The 16,392-nt window shown below is 38.1% G+C and overlaps 1 protein-coding gene across 3 annotated transcripts; it reads right to left on the bottom strand.

Annotated features, from left to right (window-relative positions):
* Positions 1–10,961: 10,961 nt before the first annotated feature.
* Positions 10,962–13,824, bottom strand: LOC142521436 (F-box/LRR-repeat protein 25-like). Of its 3 annotated transcripts, XM_075624640.1 has the most exons (5): positions 12,553–13,823; positions 11,935–12,099; positions 11,309–11,446; positions 11,153–11,224; positions 11,011–11,112 (listed from the first exon to the last, which is right to left on the bottom strand). In XM_075624640.1, exons 1-4 carry the CDS (start codon positions 13,570–13,572, stop codon positions 11,198–11,200), a joined length of 1,350 nt encoding a protein of 449 aa, XP_075480755.1. In that variant the 5' UTR covers positions 13,573–13,823; the 3' UTR covers positions 11,011–11,112; positions 11,153–11,197. The 3 variants fall into 3 exon arrangements, with proteins under 3 accessions (XP_075480756.1, XP_075480754.1, XP_075480755.1); XM_075624639.1 differs by having other exon boundaries at positions 10,979–11,224; XM_075624641.1 differs by lacking the exon at positions 11,935–12,099 and having other exon boundaries at positions 10,962–11,224; positions 12,553–13,824.
* Between the last annotated feature and the right edge of the window lie 2,568 nt (positions 13,825–16,392).

Below are 16,392 nucleotides of genomic sequence, written 5' to 3' on the forward strand. Positions count from 1 at the left end.
CAGTAAAGCGATAGACGTATCTTCCTTGGTTAAAAATGTGCGGACTGCCAATCTACATCCTCGTTTCCTAGTACATGACGGGGTGTCCCCACGTGATCAAAGTACCCATATTTTTGAGTTTTACAATCCAACCTTGCACCCCTCCCAGCTAGGTTTGTGTCCGATCGTGCCTTCAAACGCATTGTATCTGCCTCGCCCCCTGAACGAAATGATGAAAGCGGAGTTGTCTCAAAAGAAATTCACTTCACTATCGTTGATCGAATTATCGGAGCAAGCCGAATATTTTAAGACCCCTGTTGTGGAGGCCCCCATTTCAGTCTCTGATGACTACCTTGCATGGTGGACTGCAAGATATCGTTGTCTTATCCCTGCAGAGCTGGACATATCAGGTATATCTCCTCCTGCTTTTTGTATGATTTGCTACTCTAAGATTTTAAATATTATATGTTTGGATATGTAGACCCTCAAAGTCCTCGACAAGCCTTGGATCTGTCGGTTGCAAGGAATGATAGAAAAGGCAAGGAGGGGAAACCAAATCCTACTCAAGTGACTCCGTCTGCTCAAGTGAAACAAGTACCTATTCCTTCGCCGTCAAGACGGCGGACCCGATCCACCGCTCAATTGTCTCGGGCAATCCAACCACTCACTTCCATTCCCTCAGCTGGCCCTGTGACAGTAGAAAATCTTGACTCCTCCTCAACCTCCAGCCCTTTCGTAGAAACCGAGTCGGATGAGCATGTCCCTTTGGCCACTCCTTTGGCCTCACTCAAGCGTAGGAAAGTTCTCCCCGGGAATTCTCCGATGATGTGGCAGAGAAATCTCCCTCGGCTAGGCTCCCACTTTCTGGTAACAACCATTCTACTCCCTCTTTAATTATCAGTTTGTTGTTTGTGTCTCACCTTCTCCTTGGCATTGTAGGATCTATCGGCACGGAGGGTGATGGTCTCTTTGGTAGAGGAGACTTTGGATTTTGATTTCAGCTTTTTGGAGTCAGAACCCTCTCATATGGCCTCCTCTTTGAATGTCCCCTCTGGTTTGGAGCTTGCTACCGCAAAAGCTTCACTGAAGCATTTCTTGAATATGAACCTCAACGCCTTAGGGGATATGGAAAAAACCACCATTTTATCCGCTGTGTCTATCCTGAAAAGCAGCCCAGATTTCTCGTCATCCCCACTTCATGAGGTGTTGGCTGCTTTGCCAAACATATTCTCAGCTTTCCAGGACTCGAGTTCTATATGTTCAGAGACACTAATTTGGGTGAACAACTTCAAGGAGCAAAAAAAACATTTAGATGGTATGCTCTCCGAACGGAAAGTTGCTCTTTCTGATTTACATCAGAAAAATGAGGAGTTTGATGCCAAAGAGGAATTAGTGAAGAAGCTAGAAATGGAAATCGCCCAACACAAAGCTGATATGGTAACTCTCCTTCATGACAGTGAGGTTTTAAAGACTTCCTCTGACAGACTCAAGGTAGACATCCAAAGCTTGGGCGATAATTTAGTAAGTCAAAGGCATGCCTATCAGCAGTGGGAGGATACATTGAAAACGGCTGAGCAGACTCGGGTTGAATGCTTGTCCAAGTGGGAAGAGCTACGTCAACTTGATTTCTCTTGAAGACTCCATCTCATCTTTATGGCGATATTGGTTTATGTTTTGGTATTTTGTGGAATTTCTGGACCATAGAATAGTACATTCTTGACATATTGCACCTGTCTGCCATGATTTGGCTTGTTCTTTTTCTATTTCGTGAATGTTGGGGAATGTTTAGAAACTCAGCTCTGTTGTTATAATGCACTATTCTCTGGATATCTGTTGCTTGGGGCTTGTTTGCAGGTGTTTTTATATTTTTGGCATATTATACTTACAAACGAAACTCTGCCAAAATTTTTTCTAAAAAGTGAACATTTAATAACGACGCAAACAAACGCAAATCAACATACATTCCCAATGAACGGCCAAACCACATTTTTTGAATAAAGCTCACCGAAGTTTCAAGACATGCACTTAAATGAACTTCGCTTTGTTACCGATTTGGCCAACTAAACACAACGAGCACTCTACCCAAATTAACTACAGCGAACTCCACGAGCTAGTATTTTTATTTATTTACAAATGCTCCATCACTCTTTACAAATAAGTTTGCCAAGGAATGGCTTAAAGCCTATTCCTTGCATATTCACAAGAACTTCTTACAAGTTAATACAATGTATTCAAACAAAGTGGCTATCTAGCCTACTTTGTACCAACTCCTTCGCATCCAGCTTCATGAACCCTTTGTTTCTGACACCCCTACCCAACTACTGGGGTAATAATGCTTCAAATATTTGCCATTAATGCACCTTCTATGTGGCTCCCCATCAAGACTTGCCAACCAATATGCATTTCCATCTAATATTCGATGAACTTTGAATGGCCCTTCCCAGTTGGGTGACCATTTGCCGAACTCCTTGTCCTTGGTCCCGAGGGGTAAAATCACTTTCCAAACCACGTCTCCTTCTTCAAATATTTTCTTATTCACACGCTTATTGTAACTTCTGGCCACCTTGGATTTCTGAAGCATCAAAGCATTATATGTCTGCATTCTCAGCTCATCCAAATCATCAAGTTCCATAATCATAGCTTCCGTGTAAATCTCTGGTTCCAAATCATTCTGCCTCATCACTCTCAAAGAAGGGATTACCACTTCCATAGGCAATACTGCATCATGCCCATAAGTCAAGGTGAAAGGGCTTATACCAGTAGCACTTCTCTTTGAGGTCCGATAAGCCCATAAAGTCTCTGATAGCAGCCGGTGCCAATCTCGGGGATTGTCTTCCATCATCTTTTTCAACATCTTGATCAATACTTGGTTTGAAGCTTCAGCTTGACCGTTGGACTGGGGATAATGAGGTGAAGAATTAATCAACTGGATTCCGTAATCTTCGGCAAATTCCTTCATTTCTGACCCCACGAACATAGTTCCCTGGTCGGTAGTGATCGATTGCAGGATTCCAAATCTGTGAATAATATGTTCTTTTACAAACAGAACCACATCTTTCTGCTCTACCTTTTTCATGGGGAGAGCCTCAACCCACTTGGTGAAGAAATCGGTTGCCACAATTATAAAGGAGTGTCCTTTAGACGAGGGAGGATAAATTTTACCTATCAAATCCATGGCCCACCCCTGAAATGGCCACGGCTTTATGACAGCGTGCATTTCATCGGCTGGTATCCTCTGAATATTTCCGTGTTTTTGACATTGTTGACAACCCCTCGAATATCTTATACAGTCTTTTAGCATCGATGGCCAGTAGTGGCCATGTCTGCGGATTAGCCATCTGATCTTGATTCCTGACTGGTGTACCCCACATATTCCTTCATGTACTTGCTGCATAACTCTCATGGACTCTGGGAAACCCAAACACCGCAACAATAAACCATCGTATCCTTTCCTGTACAGTTCATCTCCCATCAAGACATAATGCAGAATTCTCATCTTCAAACCATGAGGCAACCTCTGCTCAGGATTCCTCAATGCATTTTTTATTTCATCTCTCCAATCCCCAGCGAGGTCAACATCAATGTCAAAGGTATCCACTTGTATTCCTCGCTGATGGATAGAAGGGTGATTTCTTTTTTGTATCAACAAGAGTTTGTGGGTGAGCTCGGACGACATCTTTAAACCAGAAGCAATTTGAGCCAATTCATCAGCTTCCCAATTGTCTTGCCTTGGCACATGTTGGAATGTCACATCTTCAAAATCATCAAGGAGCTGTGAAGCAGCAGTAAAGTAAGGGGCCAACGCCAAACTCGAACATTTATATTCCCCTGACATTTGCTTGAGAACTAACTGGGAATCCCCAATAATCAGCACATCTCTAGCTCCCAAATCTCGCAAAATTTCCAAACCAATCACTAGTGCTTCATATTCAGCCTGATTATTGGTGCATGGAAAGTCCAGATTGAACGACAAAGCCGTCTTGACTCCTGTTGGGTATGTTATCACGACTCCAACCCCTGATGCCCTCTCCGTGCTGGAACCATCAAACTTCAAAATCCAAGGCTGATTAATACAGAAAACTGGTATATCTCCTGGCACATTCCCTGTCACATCAATCATAGGATGGTCTGCTAGGAAATCAGCAACGGCTTGGCCTTTCACCGATTTTTGTGGGCAATAGATCAAAGTGAATTCGGCCAATGCCAGCGACCATTTGCCAATTCTCCCAGTCAAGACAGGCCTGTGAAGCATGTACTTGACAAGATCTGTCTGCGAAATCACATAAACTCTTGAATGAATCAGATAATGCCTCAATTTAGTACATGAATAATACAACGCCAAACACAGCTTTTCTATGACTGAATATCTAACCTCCACCTCTGTTAATGATCGACTCAGATAATAAATGGCCTGCTCATGATTCTCTTGGTTATTTTGTGCCAAAAGACACCCAATAGAATCCTGAGCGGCCGATATATACAATTTAAGGGGAAAACCATGTTTTGGGGGCATCAAAACAGGAGGTTTAGACAAATACTCTTTTATTTTATCAAAGGCTTCCTGGTGACATTTTTCCCATTTAAATTCCTCCGAGTCTTTCAACTTTAATAATAGAGAAAATTCACGAGTTTTACCTGCCAGGTTTGAAATAAATCTTCTTAAATAATTTACCTGACCGAGGAATCTTTGTAGCTCCTTCTTATCCTTCGGTGGCATCGCTGCCATAATGGCTTTAGCCTTATTTTTGTCCACCTCTACTCCCCGCTGGTGAACCAAAAATCCAAGGAAATTCCCAGCCTGTACACCGAAAGCACATTTCAAAGGATTCAACTTCAAGTTGTGCTACCTCATCCTTATAAAACTTTTCTTAAGATGGCCAAGGTGATCTGCTGCTTTTTTAGATTTTACAACAATGTCATCAATGTATACCTCTAAGCAATGACCGATCATGTCATGGAAAATGGTATTCATGGCCCTTTGGTAAGTTGCCCCCGCGTTTTTCAATCCAAATGGCATAACAAGCCATTCGAACGTGCCGATCGCTCCAGGGCATCTAAAGGTTGTCTTGGATACATCCTCCTCGGCTATTTTTATTTGGTTGTATCCTGAAAAACCGTCCATAAATGACATCAACTCGTTTCTTGCTACTGCATCGATTAACATATCAACTACTGGCATAACATAAACGTCTTTCGGGGTAGCACAATTTAAATCTCTGAAATCTATGCAAACTCGAAGCTTCCCATTCTTTCTCATGACAGGGACTATATTTGCCAGCCATTCCGTGTATCTTACTGGACGAATGAATTTTGCTTTGAGTAGTTTTTCAATTTCTTCTTTTACTCTTGCTTCAATTGCCTTGGACATCCTTCTAGCCGGCTGTTGGTATGGTTTGAAACCATCTTTAATTGGTAGTCGATGTTCCACCAATTTACGATCTAAACCCGGCATATCTTCATATTCCCATGCGAAACAATCTTTGAATTCCATGAGAAGTTTCACTATTTCCCCTTTCATCTCTTCCTCCAATAAGTCACTGATGTACGTGGGTTTAGGGCATTCCACAGTCCCCAGATTCACCTCTTTCAAAGGGTATTGAGTCTCCGGATGTTGATCTTCCATCTGTGCCGGAGCTAAGACTAAATCTTCCAGCTGTAACTCTATTTTCTCACCGTTATCAAATTCATCTTCAAATATTACTTCAGTTCCATCAATGTCCCATAATTCTTGAGATTGTACTTCACTCACCAGCTGCTGCAATGTGGCTTTCCATTCGGAAGTTGCAGCCACTTCCATTTCTTCTTTAGTGAACTTAATCATCGACCCCCTCGATAATAGGTCGAACCATGGGTCTAGGAGAGACCATGGCAGTGGGTTTGAGAATTATTTCAACTGCTTCCCTTATTTTCTTGGTGTCCATGTAGACTGCTCCTTGCTGCCCATTCACCTTGTAATCACGAATTCTGATAGGTCCGAAGGCTATATCATAATATCTAGCTTCTACTGCGTTGGAGTTTGACTGATACGGCTGTGAATCAGCCTGTACCACTTCCACCTCATCTCCTTTCCACATCAACAGCAACTGGTGCATGGATGATGGCACACAATGATTGGTGTGAATCCAATCCCTTCCTAACAAAGCGTGGAAACTTGCACTGGAATTTACCACGAAAAAGCTGACAACGAAGATCGGGACCCTACAGTGATGTTTGCTGGCAATAATCCCAAAGTTTTTGTAGACTCCCCAGTAAAAGCCGCCACGGAAACTTCGGTGGGAATCAAATCCTCCACCTTCTTCCCAAATTTCTGAAGAATTCTGTACGGCAAAATATTCACAGCAGACCCATTATCTATTAACACTCTAGACAACGGCTTTCCATTCACATGCGCTACAATATAGAGTGGCTTGATATGCTGAGTCATTTCATTTGTGGGTCGCTTCATCAATACTCTTTTCTCTTCATCGACAAAAACACTGACGCTTTCATTGAAAATATCAGTCTGAACAGGTTGTGTACCATTTTGATTTCCAGCGAACACCTCGGATTCACACATCCTTTTGCGTTTGAATTCTTCTGGAAACATTAACAAGCCAGTGGCACACTCAAATGAAACCAAAATCCGCCCCACTTTGAAAGTAGCCCTCTTGACTGGTTCACTGTCTTCCTCCGATAATAGATCATCATCTTCCTCCTCATTATCTTCAGTAGCCTTCCTCCCAAATTTTTTCTTCTCTTTAAATGACTCCTCTACCCTAGACCTACGTTCAGCAGCTTTTTCTCTCAACAAACGTCGTTTTTGGGTTCTAGAAAGAGGCTTTGGGAATTTTGAATGTTCTACTCGCCTCCATACACCATCAGGGATTGCTCTGGGAGGAACAACAAAGCGGGAATTCCTCTCATATTTTTTATCGGTGCTCAGAAGAGATGGCCTCTGTGTTATCTTATGACATGACTGCTGGCCACTTCTTCTCTCGTTATTCCTCGACCAAGAATATGGGCTCCTTCTGAGGTACTGGTTCTCCGGCCTTTTGGCCATGGATTCCCTGTCATACCTCATATTCCTTCCAGTATAATGCAGATCCTCCCCACTGTAATAGCGATCTTTCCCATGAAAAGTTTCTGTTTTCTTCTCCCTAACCTCAAACATCATTTTTCGAGGCACCCAACACTTCTTTATAGTAATTCCTGGCCTAATGGGCATGTCCCTGTTTCCACTCCTTCTCCTCTCATTGATCGAGAAGCGCAAATCAGTACTGCTCATGTTCACATTGGCTATCGGGGGAAAAGAATCTTCATCCACTATCATTGCTTCCTTTTTCTCAGGGAATTTCAGGATACCCTTGTTGATTCTTTCCTGCAAGACATTCTTGAAAGCCCAACAAGCATTAGTATTATGGTTGAAGGAGTTGTGGTACTTACAGTAATCCCTTCCTTTCAATTCCTCCCTAGTGGGCAGCTTGTGGTCTGAGGGGAATGTTATAAACTTTTCCTTCACCAAGTGATCGAAAATTTCCTCCGTCTTTGATGCATCAAAAGTATAGGGTGTTTGCACTGGAGGAATGTTTTTTCTTGGAAAGTTCTTCACTTTTGCGTTTCAAGAAAGGGACAATCCGTGATCCGGAGTTTGCTACTTCTGCCAATGCAACTTCCTCCACTTCCTGGAAATAAGAGCCCACTGTAGACTTTCTTTTATGACTCTCCTCTCGTAACAATTCCTCATACTTTGATACCTTGGCAGCAAGTTCATAAAAATCACGGAATTCCATCCCTTGGAACTTCTTTCTAAGTTCAAAATCGAGTCCTCGCTGTGCCATATTCACGTATTCTGATTCAGGGAGGAAAACTCGGCATCTGCTCCTCACCTTCTTGAACTTACAAATGAAATCATCGGCAGATTCCCCCGGGTTTTGGACCACCCTTGACAGTTCCGCTATAATCTCAGGTACTGTCCGGAAGAATTGTGTATGGAATTGACGTTCCATATCGTGCCAAGTCATAATAGAATTTTGAGGTAATGTTGTATACCATGTGAAAGCAGTACTGGTCAGGGAATTGGGGAACAAACGTAACTTGTAATTAGAAAAGTTCTCCAAATTTGCCAATTCCCCACACTGAATTGTAAACCTGGCCACATGTTCCACGCTGGATTGACCGTCTTCCCCGGAGTATAACGTGAAGTCTGGAATGCGGTATCCTCTTGGGTAAGGGTTTTCATGATCCACAATATCAGGATATGGTTTATGGATTCTGGTCGGTTGATTGGCCTCACTCCTGGGCCATACAACTCTTGAATCGCATCACGTACCATCTCAAAATCCAACGCTGGAGTTTGTCTCAAATGGTGAGGAGGATATATTGCCCCCCGAGTGTTATTTCCCGAACCTGGCACTGAATATCCACGCATTCCCCCATCAACATACATCCTTGGATGTAAGTTACGAGACGTCACAGAGAACACGTTACCAGCCATTTGTTTACTGTTGCTGCAGTTTTGGAATTTCAACCCCAACTCCTCATCCCTTTTGTGCGGAGGAGTGTATCTCCCTTCCTTGGCAGATTCAGGAACTCGTACTTCCCCCAAGCGGCGATTTTCACCTGCTTGAGAAATCCCTGATCCTTGGCCTTGATCTTTCAGCAATTTAACGTCAGTTTCTTGAAGTTTAACATTTTCTGGTGTAACAGCCTCTCCCTTCGCAGACTTCCTCCATTCCTTCACTTCTGCAACAAATTCCATCATGACAGTAGAGAAAGTTTGGGTCATTTCTCTGAGATCACTGCGGATATTTTTCTCCATGGCCAACATAAAGTTCAGCGAAGGCCCACCACCACCAGAAACATCAATTCCTTCCTTCATATTCTCTTCCTCGAACTTGTGTACTAACATTTCCACCGTTCTTCCATCTGCATCAGTTTCCTGAAACTCTTCTTGTGAGCGATGACATTTCCCCATTGATGGAGGAATTCCTTCACTCTTCTCAGTACGCTTTGGAGGCATTGTGTCCCACTGGGCGTGCCAACTTGTTTGTCACGAAAATTTGCGGCACGTGTTCATGCCAAATGTGAATTAATCTGACTTCTAATCAAACGTTGCGAATCTTGATTCGATCGTTCGTTCTAATTCCCTCAAAATGGCTCCAAAAATAAGAACTTGAAATGACGAATATAATGAAATTAAAGGGGGAACTCATAAACAACATCAACATATGTTATGCCGTTATAAATTCGAACAAAGTTTTTACAAGAAACTGGAATAAACATCTGAAATCTATGGAAGACGATCGCTGATATGAAAGCAAAGTTGCCCAGAAGTTGTTGTAGATTTTTTGTGTGAATTTTGTTGGGGCCTTCTTTCTGATTATTCTATTTGCTTTTGTTACATTCCGCACAGCAGTTTTCCCTTCCCCCATCACTCCACGTTCTTCCACGTCGGGCACTGGCAGCAACTGATATCACTCTGATTCATTGGACCAACTGCAATTTCACTTGGGCCGAATTTTGGGCTTCTTTGAGTTCTGGACATAACAATTGGCTTTCATCTATTGAATTTGTTTTGGGCTTCTGAAATATTAGGCACAACAGATGTATTACCATAATTACAGACTTATCCACTCGATGGATGGTAATCACTGAAAAATCATAGGGAGAGTTGTTCAATGAACTCATTAAATTATCACTCATCTTGTATGTTTTAAAATCTCTATGTCCCTACGAATGAAACATGGTACACAACATAACAAATGTTAGTTTCAAGTTCAAGTAACATTTATTCCTCTTTTATGCGACTGAATCGACTAGCAACTAATTTAAAATATACATTAACTTAAATATGTGTTCCATGATTGTCAACACATGTACAATCTCATATTAATAATACTATAGTATATTCAAAGTCTCTATCTATACAACTTGTATGGATATACAAATAAATAAAATACCAGAATAATATAAAATATAAATTATATTAAAATAAAATTGTTTATTACACATGAGTCAATAAAATCTTTAACCAATAGTTGACTTGCAATACATCTACTCTAACGGATCATGTTGAGTTTCTTATGTTGGGATATGAAACAAATAACAAATATTTTTTTTTAAGTGGATTAAGATCGCCTGTTTGGTCGATTAGTTATGAAATATGATTAATTTAATGTATATTATCAATATATTTACATCACATATTATAAATTATTGATCTTGGAGTGGTAAAATACAAAATCTTGCCAAACTCGATTTAATCACCGATGCTTTTATCAAATAAAAATATTTTATAATATAAATATTGGAGTTCTTTTATGCTAATTAACACAGATAAGCCGCTTGGTAAAAAAAAAACGCACACACACATTATTAAATTAATTAATTATATGACTTGTTTATCAGAAATAGATAATAAACAAATTAATATTTTTAATAGATTTTTGGCACATTAATTATTTATTAGTTAATAAACAAATATAGCTATATCTTCAATTAAAGATATATACTATATTTATATATATTAAAGATATATTCTATTAGATATATACTTACTTGGATGTGAACACACGTGGCACAATAATGCACCACAATAATAATACACACAAATAATACACACACTCTAGAATACATGGGTCTCTTGTACTGTATATAACAGGGACTTCTTCGTTGAATGAAAAGAGATGGTACTTTGATCTTTTTGGATCACTCTTCACTTGTAATATATTCTATTTCAATATTAAACTTCAATGTTTGATATGATATTGGAGTGGGAATGTCAAACGGTAATAGTCATTCTTGGTTCCCATTATTATATTTTTACAAAATATTTCCTTATTATTAATTATCTAAAATAATAATTATTGTAATATCCAATGAACGACTGAAATCGACTTTTGGTTTATGTAATATTTTATAAAACATATTTGTGTTGCTATGTGGTAAAAAAAATTCACTTTATCTATGTAAATTCCAAAAAATCATGTCTGGTGTGCCTTGTCCAGTGCACCTTTGTACGCTTTGCGTTCTAAATAACTGTCGTAACCATGCAATTCAAATTTATGATATTTTGATTTCTGCAACTACAGGGGGCAATGCACACAATTATCATTTAACAAACCAAAATTTTGGCACATATCATACCAAGTATCACTCATCCATACCATTCTTCTCGAACTACAGATAAAAAGACGTTCTTTAATCCATCTACGAACCTTTTCGATTTTATAGTACCCCTTTACCCTGTAATATCGTCCGATTGAACCTGAAACAAAAGCACAATCATCCACATATTTCACCAAATCAGTTTCCCTTTGAAAATTTTGAACTCGCCGAAAATAATACGTACCTTTGGTATTTCAATACTTAAAAACTCTGTACAAGGAGAGGTTTCTAGTAAAAAGGACAAAACATGAGTTGATATAGCAACTGGGCGTGCAGCCTCCTTAGGTTTGACATTCGAGCACTTGAGTATGTTTTTTTGTTCCTGTAATGAATGGTAAATCAACATCATTTTAATGCATCAAAATAAAATGTTTCCAGGATTCATCGGTGCAGCGAGTGCGTGCTTGCATCTTATAGTAGGGAGGATAGATCCCACTTATCATTTGTAGTTGCTTCTTGATTGTTGGATTGTACGAAACATTATCAACTAGTTATCCTATACCCTAAGCAAACCTCCAAATGTTATCTCCAATGGTTCTTGTGGTCAGTAATAAACAGATAATGGCCGAGTCAGAGTTGATGAAGTGTAGATTATAGGTGCAGCAATTGCAGAATATATTAAGTTCCTCTAACGAATTCAAAAGAAGACACGAACAATCTTGTGTGCTAAACATGTCAGCATGTTTTCGGAATACACAAAAATTTGTGACTAAAGAAACTTGACATGTCGAGATAAGTCAATACTGTATGGCTGATTTTTCCTAAAGATATACTTTTCAAAACAACAAGTTCCATGGACAAAAACAATACCTTAGAACCATCAAACACCAAAGTATCAGAGGTGGCACTCTTTGTTAGCTGCATAACTGTAACGATTGGTATGGTCATCTCTCCATATTTTTCCTCAGCTGTGAACCTTATAAACCTCAAATTCTCGAACATAAATGGCTGCAAACAAGGACTTACAGACATAACCTGAGCACAAATAGAAATGCCATTATGCGTCATATGTGTAATTTAGAAATGGTTATGCTAAAGTTATCTTAAACATCTTATATGCTTTGAGTTTATAAACTATTTTAACAACTTGAAAGTTCTTACATCTTATTTTAAAATTAAACACCTAAAACTTGTGGATAAGTCACCTGAGAATATAACATGATCTTAAAATTGTACTATTTGGTAGAATTAGACGTTTATACTTGCATATTGGTGTTATTTTGTATAAAGCTTATAAGATGTTTTAAAGAAGTCCCGCAATTTGTTTTATGCCTATAAGTTGCAGGCTTTGGTGAAATAAAGACTACATAATCATGCTGATCATAGAGCACAAAAATAAACAACTATCTCTGTGTTCTATTATTTTAACCGGGTTATTCAACTATAGTTAGATCGACGTGATAATCACATCAAGATCAATGTATATACCTCGACTGTCCTCAACGATAGGGAGAGGGATTTAACATTCCTAAGCTGTCGAATCATTTCTATAAGACTTTCCGAGCTACTTTCCATCCTTCCATTGACATCAAATGATGCGCACGCAGTGGGACAGCAGATGTCAATCCATGCTTTGTTAACGCATGGTGAATCATCCCGGAATTTCACTTTGGCTATATGACCCTGAAACTTAAAGAAATCAAGTGCAGGAGCATTCACAGAGATACTCTGCTCCAAAAAACATCTCCAAGGACTCCTCCAATACTTTATCTCCAAATTCTTAAGGTTCAAGCAATTAACACCCAGGGTCTTGAGTTTATCCGCAGGCCTAATCCAACATTTGTTCAAGACCAAAGTTTCAAGGCTCAAACACCCGGAAAACACCTCCCCATTATAATTGCTATCAGAGAATTCGAAATTCTTGAGGCGCAAAATCTTTAAGTTGGGCAAGGAAAGTGACTTAGGCAACTCTATACTGGAACAAACAGCATTATTCAGGTGCAAAATTGTCAATGAGGGGGAAACGAGCAACAGTCTCGGCAACACAACGGAACCTTGTTTGGTGTAACTACGGATTCGAAGATGCCGTACCTTGTGTCTTGCAGCATAATCGATGCAATTTCTAATGAACTCCGACCCCGCCGGTACATGCAGAGAAAGGCGGAACATCGTGAGACTACTGTGCTCCCTGCGTTGCAACACATGGTTAACATGTGCCTCAAAAGAAAGGACATTGAGGCCCTTTGGATCAAAAAAATCATTGGGATAACACCGGCTGAAACGATAAGGGTTGAATCGTAAGAGCTTGAAATCAAGAATCGGAGACAGAGTCCACAGAAATCTGTAGCGTTTGGAGAGCATGGAAGTTTTAATGGCAGAAATTGTGTCAAGAAAAGAGAGTATATGGCTCATAATGCTGTCTGGTAAGCAGCTGAGTCTATCAAGATCGGGCATTTCCTCATCTTTCTGTTCATTTCGGGTCATCTTCTTCCGATCGTTTGCCTCCATATCCAATCTGGGATTTGCGATCAGAAGTTGAAAAGGATGCGTAGCCACTCGATCAATAAGAAGTTTCAATATTTTGATCAATAAATCAACAAAAAACACAAGAAAGTGGTGTAAAATCTCGAAAATTTTGCAGGGTTTATGGTCGAATCGAATGCGACCTTACCTCAGTGAGAGAGAAATCAGAGGTCGGAGAATTCAGTTGGAAATGGTTTTGATAGATGATTGAACAGATCGAACCGACTCAGCAAAAATTTCGGGTCTCCCATTTTAAATATATGATTTTATTGGAAAATTTGCACTTCCCACGTGTCAGTACATTAGTATAAAAATAGATGATTTAGATTTTAAAAAATTTATAATTTATATCTCTATACTATATTATAAAATACGATATTATTAGAGTAATTATTTAAGAGAATATCAAAATATTTAATTTTCTAATTTTCTTTCTTATTCTACTACAAATCTCCTCAAATCACTTCATATTTTACATAGAAAAAAATATAAACAAAATTTTCCTTTTAAATCGGACAATTATTTTAAACTGAAAATAATTTTAAGTTAATTGTTTAGTATTATTTGATCAAATTAAAAATAATAATAACAAATGCAACACGTGTACATCTGTAGAATTCTCTTAAATATACTATGTTGTAGGAAGTTGGCTCTTTCTACGTGTTGTGACAATAGACGAGAGAGCTATGATTTCGATAATTTCTTTTGTATTGTGATACCTAAAAACACATTAACAAACAATGAAATGAATGTCATTGAAGTTAATAAAAAAAAACGGTGATTTATATGATTTTCTTGTTTTTACGATGACTGAAAAATATAAACAAATAATAAAATGTCATAGGAAGAGTTGTTGCATTTGAAAAAAGTGGTGTAATTTTTTTATTTTTTATTTTTGCTATACTTGAAAAGCATAGACAAACAATTAAATGTAATCGAAAATGTCGTTGCAGTCAACAAAAGAGCATTGATTTAAATAATTTTCTTCTTTTTGCGAAGCTTGAAAGTATAAACAAACAATGAAATGTTATCGAAAGTGTCGCTGAAATCAAAGAAATGCCACTCAAGTCGACGAAAAAACGATGATTTTGATACTTTTATTTTTTTTTATACTTTAAAGTATAAAATCTTAAAAAAAACAATGAAATGTTATTGGAACAGAAAAGCGGTGTTCTTGTGATGACTTTTGGTGAAACTTGACAAGTCTTTCGTGTTTAATTCAGCAAAAAATGAAACCAAATAAATCATTTATATAACAAACATTAGGTATTGTATTGTTGGTAAGTTGAGCATTTTTATGAATTCGATTATTATGAATTTGAAATCCAAGTGGAAATTACTTTGAATTATACTTCTTTTGCATATATTTTTTAAGTGGTTTTTTTTTTTTTTTTATGACGTGAGAACCTAAAGTGATTATACTTCCGTAGGACTGATTTGGATAGTTTTCTTGTTTTTGTGTTGACTGAAAAACATAAATAATAAATGAAATGTTATCGAAAGTGTCAATAAAGTTGACAAAAGAAAAATGATTTCGATATTTTTTTTTTTGTGATGATTAAAAAACATAAACAAACAATGAAATGCGCATACACAAACAATGAAATGTAATAGTAAGTGTCACTTTCAATAATTTTCTTGCTTTTGTGATGTTTGAAAAACATTTTAAAAAAAAACAATGAAATGTTATCAGAAATGTCACTGAAGTCGAAGAAATAACGATGATTTTGATATTTTTCTTGTTTTTTATGCATGAAAAGCATTTGAAAAACAATGAAATTTTATCAAAAATATCACAAAAACGTCGAAGAAAGATGGTGATTTTCATACTTCTCTTGTTTTAGTGATGTCTTAAATTATAAACAAACAATGAAATGTTATCGGAAGTATCATTGTAGTAGACAAAAAAAAGGGTGTAATCTTCTTGTTTTGTGATGCTTGAAAAGTATTAAAAAATAATTGAAATATTATAAGTGTCACTGTAGTCGACGAAAGAATAGTGTGTAGACCGAGTGCTTACCGCTTTACCAAAAGCTATAGCTAGTGGTAATGGTGCAACTCAAATTTTTTAAACCGCACAGTATCTCAAGCACCACAATTCGATCGCTCTGCCAAGCAGGAACAATTATTGCACCCAACAATCTCCCTCCCAATAATTGCACTTCTTGCAATCAATGGGAATCGAACCCGTGACCTTGGCTCTAATACCAATTGTAGGATCGAGTGCTTGCCGCTTTACCAAAAGCTATAGCTAGTGGTAATAGTGCAACTCAAATCTTTTAAACTGCACAGTATCTCAAGCACCACAATTCGATCGCTCTACCAAACAGGAACAATTATTGCACCCAACATAGTGATTTTGATAATTTTCGTGGTATTGCAATTTCTGAAAAACATAAACAAACAATTAAATATTATCGGGAGGTTGTTGTAGAGAATTTTTTAAAAAAAGTGCACGAGTTAGAAAATATATACGATGATATAAGATTTCTATTTTGTCAAACCTTTTTAACATTTTTGTCATTGATTTAAATATTTAATCATCAAATCGTGAAATGTCAATGTTATTATTTGATAATTAAAAGTAATATATAATTCCGAGATATCAGCATCATTTCACAATAAACAAACTTTATGTATATCTATATATACATGGATGACAATTTTCCCCACGGATTCGGGGCCATGCGAGGAAAACCCGAAATGGGGACGGAGATCCCCATTTTTTCGAGTTCGCGGATTTTAGATACGGGTATGAGGATATTATCATCATTCTTGAACCTACTCCTAATATAATAATAATAA

The sequence above is a fragment of the Primulina tabacum genome, chromosome 12 (assembly GCF_025594145.1).
Source record: "Primulina tabacum isolate GXHZ01 chromosome 12, ASM2559414v2, whole genome shotgun sequence".
In the NCBI taxonomy this organism is placed as follows: Eukaryota; Viridiplantae; Streptophyta; class Magnoliopsida; order Lamiales; family Gesneriaceae; genus Primulina; species Primulina tabacum.